The 26,326-nt window shown below is 41.5% G+C and overlaps 1 protein-coding gene across 8 annotated transcripts in view; it reads left to right on the top strand.

The window, feature by feature from the left end:
• Positions 1-26,093, top strand: part of ZNF366 (zinc finger protein 366) — a 64,137-nt gene extending 38,044 nt beyond the window's left edge. For 5 of the 8 annotated variants that reach the window (XM_070743130.1, XM_070743131.1, XM_070743135.1 and 2 more), the window contains 4 exons: positions 1,769-3,084; positions 5,728-5,919; positions 21,592-21,766; positions 24,245-26,093. In XM_070743130.1, the coding sequence (XP_070599231.1) occupies positions 1,801-3,084; positions 5,728-5,919; positions 21,592-21,766; positions 24,245-24,759 (2,166 nt within the window). In that variant the 5' untranslated portion in view covers positions 1,769-1,800 and the 3' untranslated portion in view covers positions 24,760-26,093. Of the gene's footprint in view, positions 1-1,321; positions 3,085-5,727; positions 5,920-21,591; positions 21,767-24,244 lie in introns of all 8 variants that reach the window. The other 3 variants (XM_070743136.1, XM_070743129.1, XM_070743134.1) reach the window with 2 other exon arrangements.
• Positions 26,094-26,326: the final 233 nt, after the last annotated feature.

The raw sequence follows: 26,326 nt of genomic DNA, 5'->3' as shown, positions 1-26,326 counted from the left end.
ATAAAAAGTTCTGAATCAATTTGTTGGGCAGAGTACAGCACTGAAAAAAATTGAGTAGTTTGGAGAACCAGCAAATACCACTTCTGGCAGGCCCCAGAGTGGGGTGGGAATACAGATTTTGTAGTATCCTTCCCCTGTCATGCCCACCAAGCCACGCCCACAGAACTGGTAGAGAAAATTTTTGAATGTCACCCAAAGGTCCTAAATTCAGGGCACCAGTAGAAGCACACAGCACCAATGTTTCATTGCTAGTTTCTGCAGCTAGTAAGAGCCTAAAAAATCAATGCTTAGCCATGTAGGACCTTTCACCAAATCAAACTTTTGGTACATGTGGTCCTTCCCAAAATCGCTAAATTGTAAATGTTACAGCGATAGAAAAAAGTAGAAATAATGACATACATGGGGAATAAACACATGGTATGAATGGCATTTATTTGATAGTATTGTTTCTGCCCTATTCAGACCAATTTTTATTTTTATTTTTTTTGGTCATTCCTATTTTCTGGGGCTGTGATCTTCTACTCTTATACCACTCAAAGACCAAAAGTGACCCACATAATGTGACGGCAGGTCGTATGGAGATTCCAAGAGAGGTTTTCCAAAGTTTTATCTGGATATCATAATTCTTGAAATGTTCTGAATGCAAAACAACTGGCTATGCATGAAACTTGACAGGTTCCAGGACATGCCTTACTTTCTCTGAAACTAGCAGTGCTAACTAATCCACCAGTTAGCAAATCAGTTAAACATCTTAGTAATTAAGGCAAATTGCAACAGGATATGTTGAGTGTGATCCTCCTCCCCAGACCTGTGACACATTTTGCCACTGAATAGTGAGTTTTAACTAATGGGGTAGGGCAAGCTACTAAGTGCTTGCCAATAGCCATATGAACTATATTTAATTAACTTAATTGCAACTGATATTTAATTCAATCAAATGGCGTTTAAGCATTTTGTTTAGGACTGACTCACCCTTTTCACCGTGTCCCTGGGATAGTAGTCAGAGCCTAAGGGTGATTCTCGACCCAAAAGGAATATACAGCATGAATTTAGCAGCAGAAACATAGAAACATAGAAGTCTGACGGCAGAAAAAGACCTCATGGTCCATCTAGTCTGCCCTTATACTATTTTCTGTATTCTGTCTTAGGATGGATATATGTTTATCCCATGCATGTTTAAATTCAGTTACTGTGGGTTTATCCACCACGTCTGCTGGAAGTTTGTTCCAAACATCTACTGCTCTTTTCAGTAAAATAATATTTTCTCATGTTGCTTTTGATCTTTCCCCCAACTAACTTCAAATTGTGTCCCCTTCAATAGTGGCCTAAACAGTTAATGCCAATTCTATGATCTTAATGAACAGGAAGCTGAGTATGTATGAACTCTTTTGACCTTGAAAAGCATATCTAAATGCAGCCAAAGGGGAGCAGTAGAAGTAGCCCTTATCAACCATGCCTTGTCCTTGTTTTTTAATGCATGGAAAAATCAGACCGAATCCTTTTGTGGCGGGTTGCATGATATATTGCTATAATAAAAAACTGCATAAAGTTGACCAGATTTTTCATTAAAAACCACAAAGACTGACAAATGGCTTCTGGCCTAGAAAAGTAAACCTGGGGCTAAAAAGAGAAAGCAAATAAACCGGACAGAACACCATATTTTGTGTTAAACTATCATTTAAGCGTTTCCACTCAGTTGCAGGCCGTATCAAATAGCCGCAAGCAGGAACAGGATGTGCTTTTTAAAAATGTTGTGTATTATTTGAAGGAAGCTAGATCATCCAGGAGAACCTCAATGCCATGAAGAAAGAGGACACACATTGCAAGATGGACCATGTACAAGCCTTTTCCTTCGCCCGTTGCTTGGAGCCTATGGTAAATGCCCATATAGCTTCGCCCCTCAGTGAGGAATTCAGGACGCAGCTTGCCCAATTTGGATACAGCCCTCCCACAGACTTGGAAAACTTCAAAAGCTCTCTCGAAGGGGGATCTCGTAAACGTAAAAGTATGCCAATGAAAGTACCTTCCACTGTCCCTCCGGGAGATCCCACCTCTCCGTTGGAGAAACCGGAAGACAATGCGGATGGAGGTTCCCCCAGCCTCCCTTCCATATTTCAGCATGAATCCACACAGCCAAAGTACAACGCTCACATGATCGACCTCTGCAACTTCGGCTACCACTTTTACAGAAGCCTGGAACACTTTGGGACACCGCCTGTCAAAGAAGAACCAGTCAAGCCCCAGATTCTGTGGCCTGGCCCCACCGCTTTTCTGCAGCCTCCCTACTCATACTATCCCAAACTCCACCCTACTCTAATGTTCCCTTTTATGATGCCTCCAGATTTGCATTTCAGAAGTCCTTTCCCATTGAAAAGGCCCCCGGAGCCTCCCTTCAAAAGGGTCGAGTTAAATGACCAGGCTGAAAAGAAACAGAAGGTGGAAAGGGTCGACGTCAACATTCAAATCGATGACAGCTACTACATTGATGTGGGAGGGGAGCAGAGACGTTGGCAGTGCCCAATGTGCGACAAGTCTTACACATCCAAATACAACCTGGTCACTCACATCTTGGGGCACAGTGGTATCAAGCCCCATGCTTGCTCCCGGTGTGGCAAGCTTTTCAAGCAGCTGAGTCACCTGCACACCCACATGCTGACTCACCAAGGCACTAGACCTCATAAGTGCCAGGTGTGTCACAAGGCCTTCACCCAGACCAGCCACCTGAAGAGACACATGATGCAGCACAGTGACATTAAACCTTACAGCTGCAGGATTTGCGGAAGGGGCTTTGCCTACCCCAGTGAGTTGAAAGCTCACGAGTCCAAGCATGAGAGTGGCAGAGAAAACATCTGCATTGAATGCGGCCTTGACTTCCCAACGTTGTCTCAGCTGAAGAGGCACCTCACCACCCACCGAGGTCCCGTTCAATATACTTGCACCGAGTGTGACAAGGTATTCCAGTACCCAAGCCAGCTGCAGAATCACATGATGAAGCACAAGGATATTCGACCATATATTTGCACTGAATGTGGCATGGAATTTGTGCAGCCACATCACTTGAAGCAGCATTCCTTAACTCACAAGGTAAGTTAATGCCAGGAAGTGGCTAACTATCTCCCATAGTTGTGCTAGGGGGGTGGCAGTGAAAAGCTTTTTTGATGACCCGCTAAAATGTAAATATTTTTAAGCATTTCTACATGTATACTGAAAGTAACAGAGGTCACTTCCAGATTTATTTATTTATTTTATTTATTTTATTTATTTTATTTATTTTATTTATTTTATTTATTTTATTTATTTTATTTATTTTATTTATTTTATTTATTTTATTTATTTTATTTATTTTATTTATTTTATTTATTTTATTTATTTTATTTATTTTATTTATTTTATTTATTTTATTTATTTTATTTATTTTATTTATTTTATTTATTTTATTTATTTTATTTATTTTATTTATTTTATTTATTTTATTTATTTTATTTATTTTATTTATTTTATTTATTTTATTTATTTTATTTATTTTATTTATTTTATTTCATTTTATTTCATTTTATTTCATTATTTTATTTTATTTATTTTATTTATTTTATTTATTTTATTTATTTTATTTATTTTATTTATTTTATTTATTTTATTTATTTTATTTATTTTATTTATTTTATTTATTTTATTTATTTTATTTTATTTTATTTTATTTTATTTTATTTTATTTCATTTTATTTTATTTTATTTTATTATTTTATTTTATTTTATTTATTTGTCAAACAATTATAGGGTGATAATTTGTACATATTAAACATTAGATAAGTAATGATAAAAAGTAGACAATAGGACAGGGACGGTAGGCATTTCTCCCTAACCTTATAAACATGTCCCGTCTCGGTAGCCATGATTTTCACTGCAGCCAGTTCTGAAATTTCAAGAACACCATACTTGCTGCCACTGCTATCCAATAGATGTCCACAAATTGACATCTGGCCAGTATCACCCTCTGTCTTTATATGCCAAGCCACTTATTGGGCAATTTTTTTTTTAATCATCTAACTGTGCTTTTAATTTAATTAATTCATGAAAGAGAACCTAAATTCAATTTAAAAAAACATACACACAGAGAGCATAGAAACAAAGCCACATGCCTACTTTGGGGAAGGAAGAGAGTGAAGGAGCTCAAAGGCAGATAAAATAAGAATTCTCTAGAAAGGAAGACATCTGACCCCTCCCTATTTTTGAGAAAATATGTTCCATGTGTTTGCTCCTTTGAGTTATTTGTAAAAATAATAAAGGTGGGATATAAATACATAAAACAATAAAGGAGCTATTTTTGATAGGTGTCATAATGTGGATCTTCTCTGCCTTGATACCTATTTTATAGAACAGTTATTTATTTATTTATTTATTTATTCATTCATTCATTCATTCATTCATTTATTTATTGGATTTGTATGCCGCCCCTCTCCGTAGACTCGGGGCGGCTAACAACAATAATAAGACAATATAAACAAATCTAATATTTAAGTTAATTTAAAAACCCTAATTTAATAAACCAATCATACATACAGATATACCATGCATACATTTTTTGTAAGCCTAGGGGGAGGAGAATATCTCAGTTCCCCCATGCCTGACGACAGAGGTGGATTTTAAGGAGCTTACGAAAGGAAAGGAGGGTGGGGGCAACTCTGATCTCTGGGGGGAGTTGGTTCCAGAGGTCGTGGCCACCACAGAGAAGGCTCTTCCCCTGGGTCCCGCCAAACGGCATTGTTTAGTCGACGGAACCTGGAGAAGACCAACTCTGTGGGACTTAACTGGTCGGTGGGATTCGTGATGGCGAACCTATGGCAAAAAACAGGCCTATCAGGCTCACCAGAAGTTGGTAAATAGGACAGTAGGTCAGGGACGATAGGCACAATGACCTCTTAGGAATGGGGTGAGGTCGACTGTAGGTAGTCTAAGGTTTTTGGGGTTTGAATAAATAATGATCTTTCCTCACAGTTTTCTGGAGTTCATTTTTATTTATTCTTGTGCAACTCTGGCTTAAGTTGGAACTCCAAATTATTTTTCCGAGAATACTCCACTTATTTAATTAATATGTTTATTTTTCAGAACCTAAAAAAACCAGCAACTATAATAAATAGCTGTGTTACCTGATCTGCAGTCCATAGTTGAACTATAATTCCTAACATCCCTAGCCAACCAGGCATAGTTACTTTACCGGTATAGGTTCTGTAGTTTAACATTTTTTTAAAGATACCCAGTTTGGAAAAATTGGATATATAAAAATCATTAAAGTCTTGATTCCAAATTAAGGCTGGGAAGCACTTTAGATACATTTCCAAAATAATGCTTGGTACACAGGACACCAAATGCTACCACCAGAATAGAAACGTGTTGATAAAAAGTCATGTAAAAGAAGCAACATCTTGCCATATGTAATTAAAAAGTTGGAATTAGCACATCATTGGCTAGAGAAGACATATTTTTAGTTCCCCCCTCCCCAGTTATTATTATTGCAGACTAAAGCAGGGAATTCAGCCAGAGAAAATCTTGGAGTCCACAAGTCTTAAAGATGCCAAGGTCTGGAGACCCCTGGACTGAAGGACAATCATGATCACAGGACTGAAATAACAAGCAGCTCCAGTAAAAAACCAAGATCAAATTTAAAATAGAAAAAAAGAAAAAATGGGGTTAGGGACCAACACTCACCTTATTCTTATGTTTTTCAAGGGTGTGAAAGAGCACAAGTGTGGAATCTGTGGCCGGGAGTTTACGCTACTTGCCAATATGAAAAGACACGTCTTAATTCACACCAATATCAGAGCCTATCAATGCCATCTCTGCTTTAAAAGTTTTGTGCAGAAACAAACTCTCAAAGCCCACATGATTGTCCATTCAGATGTCAAACCTTTCAAGTGTAAGGTGAGTATTTCTTATCTAGGTACATAATCAAATGAACGAAAAGGTACCAAAATATTTTGTTTAAAGTCACTGGTGGAGAAGGAGCTGAGACTCTCGTTATAAGTTGCACGATAAACAGCAAAGATGACTTGTCATAAATATTATTATGTCTGTGGTTAGCTCACATTTGTGTAAATATCAATATTCTTGGATTCAGAGCACATGGATGATTTAATAATGCTCAAAAATGTTGTGGTTAGCTCTGGCCCAGCTCCTGCCCCAAGGAATGTGGAGGTGGATGTGGGGGAAACATCCACAAGTCACAGGCCTGTTTTGCTTCCGACAGAGTCAGCTAGTGAATTATCCGATGACGAAGGAAGTGGAGGTGAGATAGAAGAGGGGGGCTTGGCTGACAGCCCAGGAGGAGATAAATCTTCCTTATATTCATTGGATTCCAATGAGGAACTTATGACAGACCCACGCATGCGTAGAGCTATGCATAGGAGAGAACTTAAGACATATTACAGGAGATAAGAGAGGCCACCTGTGGTTGGGTGGGGCTCTAGTAATTAGAGCTGCTGATAAAATAGCAGCATGCTGGCTTAGCCGTTGTGGAAGATTATCTGATCGTAGTTCATCAAGACCGTCCCTTGCTATATTCAAGACTTTGTTAGGATTCCCGGACTCTGGACTAAAATTCATTGTGAATGTTTATCAGTGTTTGGACAATAGTAGCTGTGAGCCAATTCCCAGTTACTGGGTTAGTAATTGGATTTATTACGGGACATCGTTCTTGGATTGTATTCCAAGTGTGCCTTGTTGTACAAGAAATCCCTTTGAAGTTTAAAAGGGAGTTTTTCCTTCTCTTCTGTTGATAAAGAACATTATTTGCATTCTATTCTGTGTGTGTGTCTGCTTGGATTAATTAACCTGTAATTAAGGGCGTGTGGCATTCTCCGGCAGAACAAAAATACAGTGATACCTCATCTTACAAACTTAATTGGTTCCGGGATGAGGTTCTTAAGGTGAAAAGTTTGTAAGATGAAACAGTGTTTCCCATAGGAATCAATGGAAAAGCGATTAATGCGTGCAAGCCCAAAATTCACCCCTTTTGCCAGCCGAAGCGCCCATTTCTGTGCTGCTGGGATTCCCCTGAGGCTCCCCTCCATGGGAAACCCCACCTCTGGACTTCCGTTGCCAGTGAAGCGCCCATTTTTGCCTTACTGGGATTCCCCTGCAGCATCACAAAAACATGGAAGTCCGGAGGTGGGGTTTCCCATGGAGGGTAGCCTCAGGGGAATCCCAGCAGCGCAAAAACGGGTGCTTCGCTGGCAATGGAAGTCCGGAGGCGGGGCATCCAAGCGGCAGCGGTGGGTTTGTAAGGTGAAAATAGTTTGTAATAAGAGGCAAAAAAATCTTAAACCCCGGGTTTGTATCTCGAAAAGTTTGTATGACGAGGCGTTTGTAAGACGAGGTATCACTGTAGCTATTTTCATACATCATCATACAAACCAGTATGATTCACTTTCATGATGCCCTACATCTGCTTTCCTATGCTTATTGATAAGTTTGACCCTTCTTTACTTTTAAAAGGAAGGAGATAAATTCATGTTTAAGAAAATTAGAATGAAGACAGTTTGTCGTTGTTTGGTTTTTTAAATTGATAGGGTTTTTAGTTTTTTCTTAATATTAGATTTGTGCCTGTACAATATTGTTTTATCGCTTGTTGTGAGCCGCCCCGAGTCTTCGGAGAGGGGCGGCATACAAATCTAATAAATTATTATTATTATTATTATTATTATTATTATTATTATTATTATTATTATTATTATTATTGTTGAGCCCTACCACAATGGCATTTGTTTCCAATAACTCTGGACGTGCTTTAAATCTAACCAATCTCTACTTTGTTGTGAATTTGGAGTTTACGGGAACTACTGTACTTTCAACCAGCCATTGTTTAAAGAAAGTTAGCCACTACCAGAATATTAAAAGGCTGGCCAGTCATTGTTTACTTGCTGTCTATGCCTGAGCATCCTCCCTTCCCAACCACTTCCAGCATTCCAGTAATTAACAACAGCCCCTCCCTCCATCTTTTCCATAAATATTCATTTCCTATATAATAGTGCTTTTATTCTAGCAAGTCCTGAAAAAACCCTTTGTCCAAGAAAATCCTGATGATGGATCAAGTCAGCAAAGCTGCATTTGAAATCCCAAAGGTGCTTTTTCGAAAGGCACTTGAAAATGCAGAAGTTTCTTGGTTGAGAAGTGAAACATCTTCAAAGGAAAACCAGAAAGTCCAATTGCCTATTGAAAAAGCACCTTTGGATTAACCATGACCTGGATGATTGAGAATCTGCATAGACATTAGCTATAGACTACATTTGAAATCTTTTTCCAAAATGGAGTTACTAAAACAGGATAAGACTCATCTGTAGATGACATAAAAAGGCACACAGCACTGTGAAATAGACTAGGACATTGCCGCAGATCATTGTTAATTTACTATTAATTTGCTATTTGCTGTTGTGAACTGCTCCGAGTCTTCGGAGAAGGGCGGCATATGAATCTAATAAATTATTATTATTATTATTATTATTATTATTATTATTATTATTATGTCAATACAACACAGCAAACAAGATCACTATGCTGGATTTCGTATTTCATCACCAGTTGGGCACTTCCCAAGCACCTAGGACTGCGTGATGTAGTGGCGAATTATGTTTGCCGATCCTAGTAAAGCGGCCTTTTGCCATTGACAGATGGAGATTTTGTCAATTCCAATGGTTTTCAAATGTCCGCTGAGATTTCTTTGGCTCTGCGCCCAGCGTGCCAAGTACCACTGGGACCACTTTCACTGGCTTATGCCAGAGTCGTTGCAACTCGATTTTTAGATCTTTGTATTTGACTAATTTCTCTAGCTGCTTCTCCTCAATTCTGCTGTCTCCTGGGATTGCGATGTCGATGATCCATACTTTCTTTTTCTCCACAATCAGGATGTATGGTGTGTTATGCTTCAGAATTTGGTCAGTCTGAAGTCGGAAGTCCCACAGTAGTTTTGCTTGCTCATTTTCGACCACTTTTTTGGGCTTTTGATCCTACCAGTTCTTTGCCACTGGTAAATGGTAGTTCCGACACAAGTTCCAGTGGTTTCATTCCGATGGTTTTCAAATGTCCGCTGAGATCCTTTGGCACTGCGCTCAGCGTGCCAAGTGCCACTGGGATTATTATTATTATTATTATTATTATTATTATTATTATTATTAATAATAATGTTCTGTGACAGGATAGAGATCTATAAAGCAACAGAAGCAGCAGAGGGTCAGTGCAATGCTTCTCAACCTTAGCAAATACAAGACTTCAACTTCCAGAATACCCCATCCTACATGGGAGCTCATTCTTCATTATTAGAAAAGAGGCATCAATGAATCTTAAGCTAAAATATTTATGAACTTTCTTCCATATCACCTGGTATGAGTGATCTTTAAGTATTTAAAAGGTGTATTTAAAAGGAGCAAATCCGAGCAATTTCTTATAGCAAGAGGTTGGGATTAGAAGCAGAATTTACTATTTACTAATAACAAAAGAAGTACTTATACCAGACCATGATAATCCCAATTGTTGCAGATGCCATTCAGTCCTAATCCACAACTAAGGGTCAATAGAACAAGCAGTGGTTTCTTTGGGAATTTGAGGATGTTGCAAAAGCTGTCATACATAATTTGCCAGATAAAGCCCCATTCCTATTATGGATTGTGGCCTGACATTCAATTCTACAATACAAGAAATGAAACCTAGATAGACATTTGCCCATAAACGTTTATACAGTGGTACCTCTATTTACAAACTTAATTCCTTCCGTGATTAATCTCTTAAGTAGAAAAGTTTGTAAGAAGAAGCAATTTTTCCTATAGGAATCAATGTACTGTAAAAGCAAATAATGTGTGCGATTGGGGAAACCACAGGGAAGGCGGAGGCCCTGTTTCCTCCCAGGAGATTCCGAGAGGCCCCACGGAGGCTTCTCCACACCTTTTCTGGCCCCGTTTCCTCCCAGGAGATTCCTAGAGAGGCCCCACGGAGGATTCTCCCTGTCTTTTCCAGTTACAGTTTTGGAGGCTCGGGTTTGTAAGTGGAAAATGGTTCTTGAGAAGAAGCAAAAAAAATCTTGAACACCTGGTTCTTATCTAGAAAAGTTTGTAAGTAGATGCATTTGTAGGTAGAGGTACCACTGTACTATTAATTTGATTTTCCAAAAAAATATTCATTTCTGGAATACATGGGCAAAGAGAAAGATTATATACTACTTAGCATCATTAATAGATAATGTTAATCTGTTATTAAGAGTAGAGGTGGACTGATGAAATAGTGCCATTGTTTCATTGTGCCATTCTTTGATGCTTCAGTTGCTGCACTAAATCAGCTTTCTGTACTCTTGTGCAGTGTTGGGTTTGCTGTTCCCAGAATTCTAAGCATTAAGGCCATGCTTGCTGGGTATTCTGTGAGCTACAGTTAGGATATATTTATCAAATATCAAATAGGAGAAGACAGAAATGGAGAAGCATTAAAATTGGAATGTGGACTTTGTCTTCAAATTTGGTTTTATTCTTCATCTTCAGATTGCATTTCATCGCACTTAGTGTAATTGCTCGTCTGCTGATGATAAATATATCTGACATTTGTATTGCACATTTCATTCCAAAGGGAGGTCAAGGATATTTAACAATTTGATATACCGGCTAAACACATGAATCAGTCTGTTCATGTTGCCTTTTTTTATCAATACAAAATATCAATTATGCCCATACCTAAAGACAGAAAATATATTAGCAACACTAGAGGACACAATGTCACACTTTAATTGGGATAATATTAATTGAATTCCAGTATAACTCACACAACTGTGTCAAAATGACTCTATTGAAAATGCCATTAATTTTTCAAGGAAATAGCTGAACCTTCTGGCAAACTGCAGAAGAATACAGTCATTGGGTATTATCCCCGACTTCATCTTTCATTGTCAGCACCATCTTGGAGGCCAGCTGTTTCTAAAGACCTTTAGGGCCCCCAATCCCCTATTTATTGAATGAGATAAAAATCTCCAAATGTAAAATAATGCACTTGGGGAAAAGGAATCCTCAATCTGAGTATTGTATTGGCAGTTCTGTGTTAGCAAAAACTTCAGAAGAAAAGGATTTAGGGGTAGTGATTTCTGACAGGCTCAAAATGGGTGAACAGTGCAGTCAGGCGGTAGGGAAAGCAAGTAGGATGCTTGGCTGCATTGCTAGAGGTATAACAAGCAGGAAGAGGGAGATTATGATTCCGCTATATAGAGTGCTGGTGAGACCACATTTGGAATACTGTGTTCAGTTCTGGAGACCTCACCTACAAAAAGATATTGACAAAATTGAACGGGTCCAAAAACGGGCCACAAGAATGGTGGAAGGTCTTAAGCATAAAACGTATCAGGAAAGACTTAATGAACTCAATCTGTAAAGTTTGGAGGACAGAAGGAAAAGGGGGGACATGATCGAAACATTTAAATATGTTAAAGGGTTAAATAAGGTCCAGGAGGGAAGTGTTTTTAATAGGAAAGTGAACACAAGAACAAGGGGACACAATCTGAAGTTAGTTGGGGGAAAGATCAAAAGCAACATGAGAAAATATTATTTTACTGAAAGAGTAGTAGATCCTTGGAACAAACTTCCAGCAGACATGGTAGATAAATCCACAGTAACTGAATCTAAAGATGCCTGGGATAAACATATATCCATCCTAAGATAAAATACAGAAAATAGTATAAGGGCAGACTAGATGGACCATGAGGTCTTTTTCTGCCGTCAGACTTCTATGTTTCTATGTAAAGCCCTTTTACCTCAACTGTTGAGTTCAGATTAGAACCTCTTTACCCTTTTTTTTGCCCTTGCAGCCACGTGCCCGGAATGAGCACGTGGCTGCACGAAGAAGTAAATATGAACTAGGGCATGGGTGACTCACTTTCATCATTTCTCTCCTTCAGGAAAAGGGGAAATAAATTGCAGGGATGGAATTTTCATTAGGCTTTTGTGAGCAGGCGAGACTGTGTCCCATGAAGCCTCCTTTGGCTCCAGAGACAATACTATTTCAATGCCATCCTGAGGTGCAACAATCATCTTGTGGCTTCATTTTTGGCTTCTTCTCAGTCTCGTCCAGTAATGGGCCGCTGCCCCGCGGGGTTGGGGGTGGACGACACACACGTAGTGGGGGTAGTACGTTTATGCACTATTTATTGAATACTTAGTTTTTTTATTGTCCTTCCTTCTCTAGTACCTTAGTATGATACTTAATTACTTTTAAAATAGGAAATAATTAAATAGTATGTGATGGAGTGTAACAGAAAAGTAATCAAGAAACAGTGCTCTATGGGACAGTGTTCATCTCCATTTTTTAGCCCAGGGAGCTAGCGTTGTCCAAAGATGCTTCCATGGTCATGTGGCTAGCTTGAATATATGTCAAGACACAATTCAATTCAATTCAATTTATTAGATTTGTATGCTGCCCCTCTCCGAAGACTCGGGACGGCTCACAACAATAATAAAAACAATATTCCAGCGAAAACAAATCTAATATTAAAAAGCACATAAAACCCTATCATATTTAAAAAAGCAAACAACATATACATACCCAAACATAGATATAAAAAAGCCTGGGGGAAAGGTGTCTCAATTCCCCCATGCCTGGTGGTATAGATGGATCTTGAGTAATTTATGAAAAACAAGGAGTGTGGGGGCAGTTCTAATCTCCAGGGGGAGTTGATTCCAGAGGGCCGGGGCTGCCACAGAGAAGGCTGTTTATATTAAATTAAATGAATTAAATATATAGGATTGATCTTCTTGTGCTTATTCAATTCCACTTTCCAGGATATTAAAAATTATACCACAAATTGGGAAAATAATAGTCTTAATGTATTCTGCAGTGATCAGGTTCTTTGAGTATTATATCCAGTGGTGAGCGTCAAAGATAAGAAATGTTCAGGCACATTGGAGGAACTATAAAGAAAGGCCATGAAGATTGTTAAGGACGGGAAACAAAATTATGCAGGGAGCAACTGAGATAGAATAATAAAACAGCATATTTTTTTCCAAAACACCAGATGGCGTCAGAAGTAATCCATGGCATGTTCTCTATCAGCCTGAAATAGGATAATGGTTTTAATTAGGGAGTGGGTGGGCGCAAATTTAATCTGAACATGACAGAAAAAATACTAATAATGAAAAGAAAGGAATGGTGGGCTCCCCTTTGCTGGAGATATTCAAGGAAAAGCTAAACAGTTGTCTTTAGAGAAGTTTTAAACCAATTCCCATATTGAAATGAGAACCAAAGTCCCAAATGCCCTTTTCCAAGACTTTGATTCTATGGGAATCACTCACACCTTGGAGGAACTTTAGAAAGCCATATGAAGCTCTGATGTTTGCCTTTGAGGTAGATAGTCAGGAAACAAAAAACACAAGATATTCTGCAACTGTAGTTTATTGTATTGATAGATGCTATAATAGCAGATTTTTCAAAGCCTGGTAGCATTTATCCTTCCTTCTTACACAGAACAAGGTCAGTCATGAATTATATTTCTTGCATTCTTCTGTTTTCCTTGTCTAATTTCATGCTTTGTAACCTATTTTTTTGAGGACATTTTCTGTTCTCTACTACACATGAAGCCACAGGTAATGGCTTAAACCAGTGTTTCCCAACCTTGGCAAGTTGAAGATATCTGGACTTCAATTCCCAGAATTCCCCAGACAACGAATGCTGGCTGGGGAATTCTGGGATTTGAAGTCCAGATATCTTCAACTTGCCAAGGTTGGGAAACACTGGCTTAAACGATAGAAAAACAAGAAAATAGTGAACCTTTTTTGATATGTCTATATTGCACCAAGTAGCTCTGTCAAATAATTAAGAAGGATGGTGGCTTATGCAGACATAAAATGGACATCCAGTGCTTGGGGGGCAATTTCTGAGGCTCCAAAAATCTTGCGTAGTCCATTCATAATACTTACCTGAATCTACCTGAATGTGCACTTCAGATAATCCCAGGCAGCTGGGCTTAACCACTGCAGCTGTTCCATAGCAGTTTAAAGCAATACTATGACAGGAATACTTGCAAGGATTTTTAATTGGAGAGGGATCTAGATAGCCAACATTCTGCTGCCATCAAAGTCATTCATTATCACGGTCTACTGGTATGAGAAGATGCCTATTATACCAATATCGATGCTTATCTACAACATCCTCAATCCTGGATTTGGACCAATGTTTTAAAAATGTAAATTTATCAGTTTAAAAACAATATTCTTTATAGCCCTTCTTATGTAAGGTACTTATAGTATTGTGGATCATGCATTGGACAAAGATATCTGCCCCGAGTCTGCAGAGAGGGGCGGCATACAAATCTAATAAATTATTATTATTATTATTATTATTATTATTATTATTATTATTATTATTATTATTATTATTATATCTGTGCAAGAGGGAAGAGGGGTGCAATGGCTCAATAGTTAAGATACTGGGTTTGTTGTCTAGAAAGTTGATAGTCCAGGTTTGAGACCCAAACACCACGCGACAGAGAGAGCTACCAAAATTTTTACTGCCACACTGTGGGCGTGGCTTATTTTGTGGGTGTGGCTTGATGGTCATGTGAGCAGGTAGGAGTGGCTTGCCGGCCATGTCACCAGCTGGGAGTGGCTTGAGAATCATGTCAATACTAGGACAAGGGAGCACTCCCTAAAGTTCATAGGGGAATCAATTTCCCCATGCATGGCGACAGAGGTGGGTTTTAAGGATTTTGTGAAAGGCAAGGAGGGTGGGAGCAGACCTAATCTCTGGAGGGGGAGTTGATTCCAGAGGGTCGGGGCCGCCACAGAGAAGGCTCTTCCTCTGGGTCCTGCCAGACGACATTGTTTCATCGACGGGATCCGGAGAAGGCCAACTCTGTGGGACCTAACCGGTCGCTGGGATTCAAATCTAATTAATAATAATAATAATAATAATAATAATAATAATTATTATTATTATTATTATTATTATTATTATTATTATTTGTGCGGCAGAAGGCGGTCCCGGAGATATTCTGGTCTGATGCCATGAAGTATGAAATATTTCTTTACCCAGAGGGTCGTTATTTTATGGAATTCACTTCCAGAATAGGTCCTGCCAGCTGCCAGCCTTGATAGCTTCAAGGCAGGATTAGACAGATTCATGGATGCCAAGGGTATTGGTGGTTATTGAAACGGATGTCCATGTGCCGCCTCTATGTTGGTTGAGGCAGGCAGGATTCCCTTGAGTACCATTTGTTGGGGGTCAAGGGAAGGGGAGAGTCTTGCCTTCTCTTTCTGCTCAAGATCCCCATGTACAGTTGGTGGGCCACTGTGTGACACAGAATGCTGGACTCCATGGGCTTTGGCCTGATTCAGCATGGCTCTTTTTATGTTCTTATGTTCCTGAAGAGTTTCAACAGGGAGAGGCCGAGCCTGGCCATTTGGAGAAGGGGATCAGCCTGCTAGACAAGACCCCTGGAGAATTGGCGCTATTTGGCTGGCCTTCAGCAAGTTCAGGCAGTGACCAGATAGCCGCTTTTTTGGCACCACGCTCCTCCTGAACAGAAGGAAGGATATCGCTGTATGAGCGGCTGGCTTAACAATGGCTTGCATGTCCCCAGAGAATGGCCTGCAAATAGATTTCATCTTGCTTTCTCTTGTACTTTTCGGAGCTTCCTGTTTTCTCACGGCCCTTTTGGACACTTTGCAGTCATTCTCCCTCTCTCCCTCTCTCTCTTACTTTCAGGAAAGGAACACCCTTCTTATTAAACTGTCTTTTCAAAAAGAAGAAAGAAAACAAGGGTAAGAGAGCACAGCAGTGGCCTTTCTACCTCTCTGCAGGCTTGGGGTTTCTTGGACTTGTTTCTCAGAGCAAAACAAAACAGCCTGCTTTCCTACAGAGCCGATCACAAAGACCAGATGTGGCCCGAGGGAAGAAGAAAGACTGTCGCTAATATTTCCTCATTACTGGGGATTTTTTCTCCCCCTCTCCAACAAGCAGAGCTATCCGCAGTGTTTTATACTAATCCAGAGATTGCCATGTTTACCTTACAAATTTTGTTTCCAAGTCCATCCACGTAGTTAATGTTTGAATGTACTGAAACGACATTCATGTCAGTACACCAGAGGTGGGTTTCTCCAGTGCGGTTCAGTATGCCGATCCAGTAGTGGTCCGCCAATGATGCAATTTTGGCTCGACGGCTCTGTCGCACGCCGCCATCTTTTTTTTTCTTCTAATTTTCAGCCAATTTTCATCTCTCTGCGTATGCACGGAAGGAAAATTGTCCCTCTGCGCGTGGATAGGAGGAAAGTTGTGCATGAGTGTGCAAAATAATAATAATAATAATAATAATAATAATTTATTGGATTTGTATGCCGCCCCTCTCCGCAGACTCGGGGCGGCTAACAACAATAATAAACACAACATGTACAATCCAATAATAAAAACAACTAAAAACCCCTATTATAAAACCAAACATACACACAAACATACCATGCATAACTTGCAATGGCCTAGGGGGAAGAGCTATCTCAACTCCCCCATGCCTGGCAGTATAAATGAGTCTTGAGTAGTTTACGAAAGACAGGGAGGGTGGGGGCAGTTCTAATCTCCGGGTGGAGTTGGTTCCAGAGGCCAGGGCCACCACAGAGAAGGCTCTTCCCCTGGGGCCCGCCAAATGACATTGTTTAGTCGACAGGACCCGGAGAAGGCCAACTCTGTGGGACTTTATTGGTCGCTGGGATTCGTGCGGTAGCAGGCGGTTCCAGAGGTAATCTGGTCCACTGACAAATGTCGCAATGCACACCAGTAGGAGAAAGTAAGAGGAACCTGTGCCTGCAATACACACTTGTGAACATATACAGATGTCCTTTGCTGTTGACTCATCTTAACTGTAGTCAAACATTCGAGATTCTTTGTTTGCTGTTTGCAAAGAGATTATAGTTCCAACCTTTTCAGGCTGATGCTAGAATGAGTCTTTATTTTATAATTGCTAGAGTAATGTTTTCTAAAATAGAATGCCGAATTATATTCAGCAATGTCCCTCAAAATGTACTGAACAACTTTGGACAACTTTTCCAATAATCATGGTGCTCCATCATAAGCTACTAGTTTGTCCAAAATGTACCTGGGGTAGTTTCAGTGGTGAGGCAAAGTGAAGACTTTATGGTTTAGCCTTTAAGAAGGGCCTCAAATGGCCTTTAAGAGAATGGTAATTAATCAGAAAGCAGCAGAAGATGGTGCCAATGTTCACAAAGATATATCAAGTTATACCATGACTGATATTGTTTGGCACAGCATTTTCACCTTTCCTTCATTTTAAACAACATTTCATAGCAATAGGATCTATTAGGAATGAGTTGTCTATAAGAAATATTATAGAATAGAATACAATAGAATAGAATACCGTGTTTCCCCGATAGTAAGGCAGTGTCTTACTTTCTTTTTACCCCCAAAAGCCCCACTGTGTCTTACTTTGGGGGTATGTCTTATATTGTCCCGGGCACCGGGGCCGGCTCGTCTTCGGGCGCGGAGAGCTGCCGGAAAGGAGGCGGGCGAAGGAGGGCGCCTGACTGTGCCACTCATCTTTCGGCTGTGCTGATTCTGGCTGCTCATCTTGCAGGGAGCCCCCAATTCTTCTTCCCCGCGTGATGTGATGTGGGCCACCCCCTTCACCTTGGCTTTCGGGGGCAAAGGGAGGTTCGGGCTCCACCCGCTCCTTCTTGATCCGGCTGAGGTCCACCTGGTACACGGGGCAGGGAGAGACCTCGACGTTCGGCGGGTTGCGGGGAGCATCCCCTCGCCGCTCCCGGCAATGTTTCTCGGCAGGGGAGGCCAACTCCGCGGCGACACGGACGCTCGGCTGGCTGGCTAAAGGCAGGCCGTGGGGTGGATGGGCAGTCAAAAAGGGCGGGCGAAGGAGGGCGCAGTTCCGGCCGCTGTGCCCTCCTTCGCCCACCTCCTTTCCGGCAGCTCCCCGCGCGCCCCTCGCCTTCGCTCACCGCGGCGCCACCCGCCTCTTCCCCTGCCGAGGCTCAGCTGCAAGTGGCCAGCGAGGCTGATCGGCTCCGAGGCGAGCGGAAAGGAGGCGGGCGAAGGAGGGCGCAGCTCCGGCCGCTCGCCTCGGAGCCGATCGGCCTCGCTGGCCGCTTGCAGCTGAGCCTCGGCAGGGGAAGAGGCGGTGGTGCTGCGGCGAGCGAAGGCGAGGGACGCGCGGGGAGCTGCCGGAAAGGAGGCGGGCGAAAGAGGGCGCAGCTCCGGCCGCTCGCCTCTGAGCCGATCGGCCTCGCTGGCCGCTTGCAGCTGAGCCTCGGCATGGGAAGAGGTGGTGGCGCCGCGGCGAGCGAAGGCGAGGGGCGCGCGGGGAGCTTGGAAGCGACGTCATCGGGCCCCCCCACAATACCCCCGTGTTTCCCTGAAAGTAAGACATATGTCTTATTTTCGGGGTATGGCTTATATTAGCCGACCCCCCTGAAACCCCCCATATGTCTTACAATTGGGGGGGTCTTACTATCGGGGAAACACGGTAGAATAGAATAGAATAGAATAGAATAGAATAGAAGGGACCTTGGAGGTCTTCAAGTTCAACCCCCTGCTTAGGCAGCAAAACCTACACCACTTCAGACAAATGGTTATCCAACATTTTCTTAAAAACTTCCAGTGGAGAATTCACAATCTCTGGAGACAAGTTGTTCCACTGGTTAATTGTTCTAACTGTCAGGAAATTTCTCCTTAGTTCTAAGTTGCTTCTCTCCTTGTTTAGATTCCACCCATTGCTTCTTGTTCTACCCTCAGGTGCTTTGGAGAATAGTTTGACTCCCTCTTCTTTGTGGCAGCCCCTGAGATATTGGAACACTGCTATCATATTTAGGATGCCTAAAATTACCTAGCTGTACATTGTTTCATTTTGCAAAATGTGTACCAATATGAGAGTTGACTTTGAACTGTTCTAAAAAAAATTAAAACACTACTGTTATACTGTCAAACTTCTGCTGATCAATTTATCTTCTACAATTTTAGTTGAACAGTCAACATATATTTGGATAGAATAAAACAAGCCTTTAAAATGACAGAATGGCTCTGCCATGCCAACAAGTATAGTGTGGTTTTCTATTTCCAATGTCTCAAAAGTTAACAAGTAGTCAATTCATGTGTAGTATACAGCCTTTGTGTGAACTACTCTTAGAATATTCCAGCAGAAAAAGCCAAAATGTCTTTCAATGGTCAACTTTCCTCATTGAGCTAGACTGCTTTAATCTGATCATAGTTTTTCTGCCTTCCCTTTCTCCCTTCGCAGTAAATCCCAGTGTTTGCTAGAGAGAACAAAGCTTTCATTAAATATTATCTGGAGAGAAACATGAGAAAATCAAAGATTAAATAAGAAAAAGAAACATGCTTGAAAAGGAAATACCAAACTTCCTCTTCATCTGTTTAGTTTTCCTGTAGCATTCCATGCATTTTCCCTTAAACAATAGGAATCCCAATTGTAAACACACACACATCTCCTAGAGCAGTGGTCCCCAACGTTTTTTCCACCAGGGACCAGTTTCAGCAAGACAATTTTTCTATGGCCCAGTGGGGGCGGAAAGGGGCGTGGTTGGGGGCGGGATTAAGCATGGGGGTGCTGGTCCTCCCCACCCCTCTTTCCCGCCATCGTCCTGTGGCCGGCAGAACCTGCCTCCCAAGCCCTCTTGCCCAGTGGGAGCTAAGTGCTGGAGAGAGGGGGTCAGGCTGGCCCTCCTGCCTCCCCCAGCCAAAAACGCAAAAGCGCCCCGTGGCAGAAGCCAAAAGAGGCTTGAGCCTCTCGGTCCTTCCCGCCCCTCTGTCCCATCCATCGTCCTGTGGCCGTCAGAACCTGCCTCCCGAGGCTTCTTGCCCGGCGGGAGGCGAAGCGCTGGAGGGAGGGGGTGGCGGCATGAGGGCCGGCAGCTGCTGACTCCACGGACCGGTGCAACATGCCCCGCGGCCCGGTACTGGTCCGCGGCCCGGTGGTTGGAGACCCCTGTCCTAGAGTGGTTAGCGCCCCAAGTGACACATTCAGATACATTGCATTCCCATCACACCAGGGAACGGCAACTGGGCAGGTTGGAAGTGACAGTCCATTCAACCTTGAAAGAACAACTTCCAAGAAAGTTGTTTTAGAATAAGAGCAATCTGAGTTTCTGAATAAGATTGTACAATTTCTCAAATAGGCCCAAGGCAATTCAGAAACGACCATGTTTTCCCCAAAACTAGACCCTGTCTTATATTTTTTGGAACCATGAAATAAGCGCTTGGGCTTATTTTGGGGGAGAACTTATTATTTTGGGATGTGTGGAGCAAAAAAAGAACTTCTCTTGCCATCTTACCTGATTTCCAGTTCTGACGCCCTAACTCTAACCAGAGGAAATGGCAGAAACGCATGTGTTTAAATATTTTCGGTGAGGGCTTATTTTCAGAACAGGACTTATTTTGGGGAAGGGTTTATTTTTGGAGGAGGGCTTATTTGGGGGGATGTCTTATTTTCCAGGGAAACACAGTACTCTGCAATAAACTGAGCTGTTTTTATATTTACTCAGCCAGACTCCAATATAAATACTGTACAGTAGAACCCCGACTTACGAGACTAATTGGTTCCGGAAGGAGGCTCGTAAGTCGGAACGCTCGTATGACGAAACATTGTTTCCCATAGGAAACAATGTAAAGTCAATTAATCCGTGCAGCAACAAAAAAACCCGCTGCCGCCGAACGCGGAAGTTAGCGTTCAGAGACAGCTGCGAAGCAGCGCGCGTGTTTTAAAACGTGGCAGCCGGCCTGGGGGGCTCGGGGGGAAGCCCCCGAGCCCCCCAGGCCGGCTGCAACCTTTTAAAACACGCGCGCCGCTTCGCAGCTCTCTGCTGAATCCGGAACGCTAACTTCCGCGTTCGGATTCAGCAGACAGCTGCGAAGCAGCGCGCGTGTTTTAAAATGTGGCAGCTGGCCTGGGGGGCTCGGGGGGTTGTACTTGCCTTCCATGTTTATGTCTTTCAGCTATAATTTTGTTTCCAGCTCAAGAATATTCAGTAATTTCTATCCATTTTAGTGAGTTCAATATTAAATTTGAATGAATGAAAGAGAAGCATATACAATTTAGCTATAAAGACATTCCTTTTCCTTGAAGACCTATCCATTTGTGATGGTTGGGTTTCATTCATTCTAGAATGAAATTAAGTGTCAACACACCCACCCACCCAAATTTTGGGGTCAGCACTTAGATTCATATCTCAGACTTCATCTTTCTTGGCCATGTCAAATCTTCCCTTACTGACACATCATAAAAAAATATACTTTGGAGTAATTTCTGTCAAGCATCTCAGAACTAGGAGCTTCATAGTACCAATTCAAGGACATACTTTTTGAATAATTCATTTTGTTTCCACAACTAGAAAAGACTAATCTGACAATTTAGAGAACTGTTCAATCTTTGATTGAGATTAAGAGGAGGCATTGTAAGAAATGTTGCAGATTTATAATTCAGAAAGAGAAACTGCCAAACTGTGGAGAAGTTGACTTGATGTAAACAGGCTATGTCTGTAAAAAAACAAAAACAAAATCTCTTTGAAAACAGATGCCTCACTTTGATTCTCATTGGTCTTTTGACAGCTGTGTGGAAAAGAATTTAATCGGATGCATAATTTAATGGGCCACATGCACTTGCATTCTGACAGCAAGCCATTCAAATGTCTCTACTGTCCCAGCAAATTCACTTTGAAGGGGAACCTCACCAGGCACATGAAAGTCAAACATGGAGTCATGGAAAGAGGATTTCGCTCTCAAGGTAAAGTTTCAAGTTTCAAGTTTTATTGGATTTATATGCCGCCCCTCTCCGAAAACTCGGGGCGGCTAACAGCAATCATAGACAATATACAATAATAATCCAATACTAAAAGCAAATTAAAACCCCTTAATATAGGAAACCAAACACACATACAAACATACCATGCATACCATTGTAACGGCCTAGGGGGAGAAGAAATCTTAATTCCCCGATTGCCTGGTGGCAGAGGTGGGTTTTAAACAGTTTACGAAAGGCAAGGAGGGTGGGGGCAATTCTAATCTCTGGGGGGAGCTGGTTCCAGAGGGCCGGGGCCGCCACAGAGAAGGCTGTTCCCCTGGGTCCCGCCAAGCGACATTGTTTAGTTGACGGGACCCGGAGAAGGCCCACTCTGTGGGACCTAACTGGTCGCTGGGATTCGTGCGGCAGAAGGCGGTTCCTGAGATAATCTGGTCCGGTGCCATGAAGGGCTTTATAGGTCATAACCAACACTTTGAATTGTGACCAGAAACTGATCGGCAACCAATGCAGACTGCAGAGTGTTGGTTTGACATGGGCATATTTAGAGAAGCCCATGATTGCTCTCGCAGCTGCATTCTGCATGATCTGAAGTTTCCGAACACTTTTCAAGGGTAGCCCCATGGGTAAAAATTGGTAACTAGGCTTATTTGCATCACATCCAATAATATAGTGACTTTATTTTGCATCTAGCAGTTGCTGAATTTGATTTGTGTAGCAGAATCAGAATCGCATCTTTGGTTGAACCAGATTGTGCCAAATAAGAAGAGGCTCTATGGCAGGGTGCCAGCCTCATGGCATCACCTTGTCATCATGTGATGTATCATGACTTTCCCCCCTTTGATAAAACGGGGGTGGGTTTGGCCAGCATCTGACCACAGGCCATGAGTTTCATACCCTTCTCTATGGGGAAGCAAAATCCAAAGTGGGAAGGCAAATCCTATTGACCAGGTTAGTTATTATATTTAGCCATTGTTAGCTTAACCACATTTGTTAAATTGACTTATTTCACATACTGCACCAAGTCGTAAACCATGGTTTACAAATTATAATTCAATGGCTTGGTTCACACATTGTTAGGGACCAGATTACTTATGGGACCATCTTCTTCCTCATACATCTCAGTGGCTGGTCAAGTCCCACAGAGTTGGCCTTCTCCAGGTCCCATCAGCCAGACAATGTTGCATGCTGGGTCCTGGGGAAGAGCCTTCTCTGTGGCTGCCCCAGGTCTTTGGAATGAGCTCCCCCCTGAAATTCGTACTGTTCCCACTCTCCCTGCCTTCCGCAAAGCTCTGAAGACTCCCCTCTGCCGGCAGATTTGGGGCCATTGAAACTTTGACATCTTGCCCCGCCCAGTGAATGAACGTAGGAGTGGTAAATGGGTCATGTCACTTTTTGAATGATCTAAACTTTCAATGATCACTTAACAAATGGTCATAATTTAAAAACTATCTGTAATTCAATAATATTTGGAAGACCCAATAAATTTTCCAATAATGTTGACTCCATGAATAATATAATAAAATCAAGTACAGTGGTACCTCTACTTAAGAACGCCTCTACTTAAGAACATTTCTAAATAAGAACCGTGTGTTCAAGATTTTTTGCCTCTACTTAAGAACCATTTTCTACTAAAGAGCCTGAGCCTGGAAAAATTTCCCAGGAAATTTGAGAGTGGCACGAAGGCCCGGCCAGTTTCCTGCCATTCCCCCTTTAATCTGGCCATCTCAGGCTTTTCTGGGCTGCCAGGGGAGCATTTCAGCGGCGCTGAAGGAGGCTTTTGCATTCTAGAGTGAACAAAGCATTTTCCTTTCTCTGGGCGCTTGGAGAGGGAATAAACCTCTGCCAGCACCCAGAGAAAAGTAACACTTCCTTTGCTCTGGGAAGCCCAGAGCAAACAGAGTGTTTTCCTTTCTCTGGGCACTGCCTCAGAGTTCCTCTTTTTTTTTTTAAGCGTTAAAGTTTTGGATTTTTTAAATTTCCCTCACCTCACCTTTTTCCTTCAGCAGCGATTGTCCTCCTCCTCTTCTTCCTCCTCCTCCCACCCAAATTCCGAGCTTTTATTTCTTTCCCAATGGGTTTGCATGCATTATTAGCTTTTACATTGATTCCTATGGGAAAAATTGCTTCTACTTAAAAACTTTTCTACTTAAAAACCTGGTCACGGAATGAATTAAGTTCTTAAGTAGAGGTACCACTGTATTATCTAGAATTTATACAATAGGCCAAACTAATCCAATATTTCTGGTGATAAAAACTATTCAAAATTGCCAAGAATGCCAAGTAACATCGCAAAGGAGCTACTTTTTAAAATCTCCCCTAGCATAAATTGCAAAATAACCAGGAGACACAAATTGAATTATTTTGCACAAGGCTGAAGATCAGAGTCACTGCAATTACAGAATTTACACGGAATGGTAAGTGTATCCATTAATGCATTTGTCTTCTTCAAAAACTTCCTAGGTTTTACAAGGGAAAAACTGAGACTGTCACAAACAGATGCCTCAAGAAGCCTAGAACAGGAAGAACCTTTTGACCTTTCCCAAAATAATCACAGGCAAGGACTTTCCTTTCATTCTGACAGGGAGGCTGTGAAAGAAAATTCAAGCCATGATGAAGAAGACAATTGCCACAGGGCAGAACAGTATTCTCCTCGCATGCATGACAAGGGCAAAAACCCTAACAGACAGCAGGATCCTCCGAGCAAAACAGAAAATGAGGTTAAGGATTTCAGAGAGTCCTACTGTGATGGAAAAGAGAAAAAGCTCAAAGACACCTCTGAGGGCAAACAAGAAAACAAAAGGGAGAGAAGCCGGGGAGAGAGAGACTTTGTGAATAACAACGAGGAATATCACTTCCAAAGTAGTAGATTCACTCAGTCGCTGTCTGACTATTTGTACTTTCAACATAGGAACAAGAGTTTGAAGGAGCTGCTGGAAAGTAAAATGGACTCACAAGCTGCTTTTCTGGGGATGTAAATGGAAATCATTGAACTTATCTTTGGCGAAGTGTTTTCAGAGTTTTGGGCTCATATGAACAATAAAATTTACCAAATGATAGCAAAAATTATAAACAACAGCAAAAAAAACATATATTTTTTAAAGACAAATATTCCCTTGGTTTCAGGTTTTCTGCTTTTACATAGTAATAGTTTAGAGGTCAATTTAATCTATCATTCTCTTTCCAATTCCTTGTTTCAATATTTGGACTGGGTGTTCAACAGAGCAAAGGGGGGGGGGGGAGAATCCTGACGTAATATGTATAATAGATGGCATACAAGATGATCTTTTTTTTTACGTTTTCCTATGTGGTAAGTTTTTCCCCATCACAACTTTTTCCAGGCTACCTGTTCCTTGTTTTAGTTTGTATATTTATTTTTCTTGCAAGAAGTGAAGCACATGTGAAGCATCCACCTGAAGTGTCTAGTCTCTAACTCAAAATACCGCCAGTTGTGTAGCTCAGTCCAGGCCTCCGTTCCAGGCTCTTAACATACAATCACACTGTGGCAAGGCCAAGAACCAATAATTTGAACAGTTCTGCCTGAGCAATAAGAAATGAAGAACCCAGGTTCTTATTCCAGACACTTAAAGAATAGGCTTAGCCTAGGGGTGAAATGCTCCCGATTTGCTTGTGCCTATTGGTTATAGGAGAGCCGGTCGCAAAGGCAGCACGAGGCTCCACCCAATGCTGCCATTTGGGTTCTTTTACCTTCTGCTTATGCACAGAATGCTTTGTGTATACGTAGAGGGCAAAAGAACACAGAGGGTGGTGTCCAGGAAGATAAGTAGGGCCTCGCGCTGCCTTAGCGACCAGCTTTCCGATGACTGACAGGCACGAGTGAACCGGAAGCATTTCACTCCTGGCTTAGCTTCTTGGTGGTGGTATCTGTTCCTGTTTATACAGTTATATTATAGAGGTTAATCTTTCCAAACTCGTTCACCATAACCTGTCTAGGTTAATAACTTAATAACCATATGCACTCTGCAGATAATCCTTAAAGGCCTACTTTTCATACAAAAGCTGTCAGTTATAAAATAGCTCTTTTACTATATCAATATACCCTAGCATGAGAAAAAAATAATATCAGTTCTGCACAGGTTTTTTTTAAAAATAATACCGTTTTGTATTGTTTGCCTTTTGGTGGGAACATGGATGGGCCATTCAGTCTGTGTTGATTCCTGCGTATTGTCCAACTGCCTCGACCAGTCCTTTTGAAAGATTTCTTGCGAGATTTTTGAAACTGGTTTGCAATTGCCTGTGTCACTTGTTTGGTTTCATGCCTGTGGGAATAAATTCAGCCTCTTGGTTTCTAGCTTGATGTCTGAACCAGGACAGAATATTATAGAATTTGCCGTATAGCTGCAATAAACCCTTAAATGGATTAGAGTGACGTTCCATATCTTCACAATAGTCAAGTCTGCTCAGTGGCATACATACCTAGAAAAGCAGCCAATCATTGCATTAAACAATTTATTGCAGTAAAGTTTGATTATTTTCTCCATACTGAAAGATGCACCCCGAAAGATTTTCTTGACAGAATAAAAA

The sequence above is a fragment of the Erythrolamprus reginae genome, chromosome 2 (assembly GCF_031021105.1).
Source record: "Erythrolamprus reginae isolate rEryReg1 chromosome 2, rEryReg1.hap1, whole genome shotgun sequence".
In the NCBI taxonomy this organism is placed as follows: Eukaryota; Metazoa; Chordata; class Lepidosauria; order Squamata; family Dipsadidae; genus Erythrolamprus; species Erythrolamprus reginae.
Note: the sequence above shows the minus strand (reverse complement) of the source record. Positions and strands in the feature narration are given on the sequence as shown.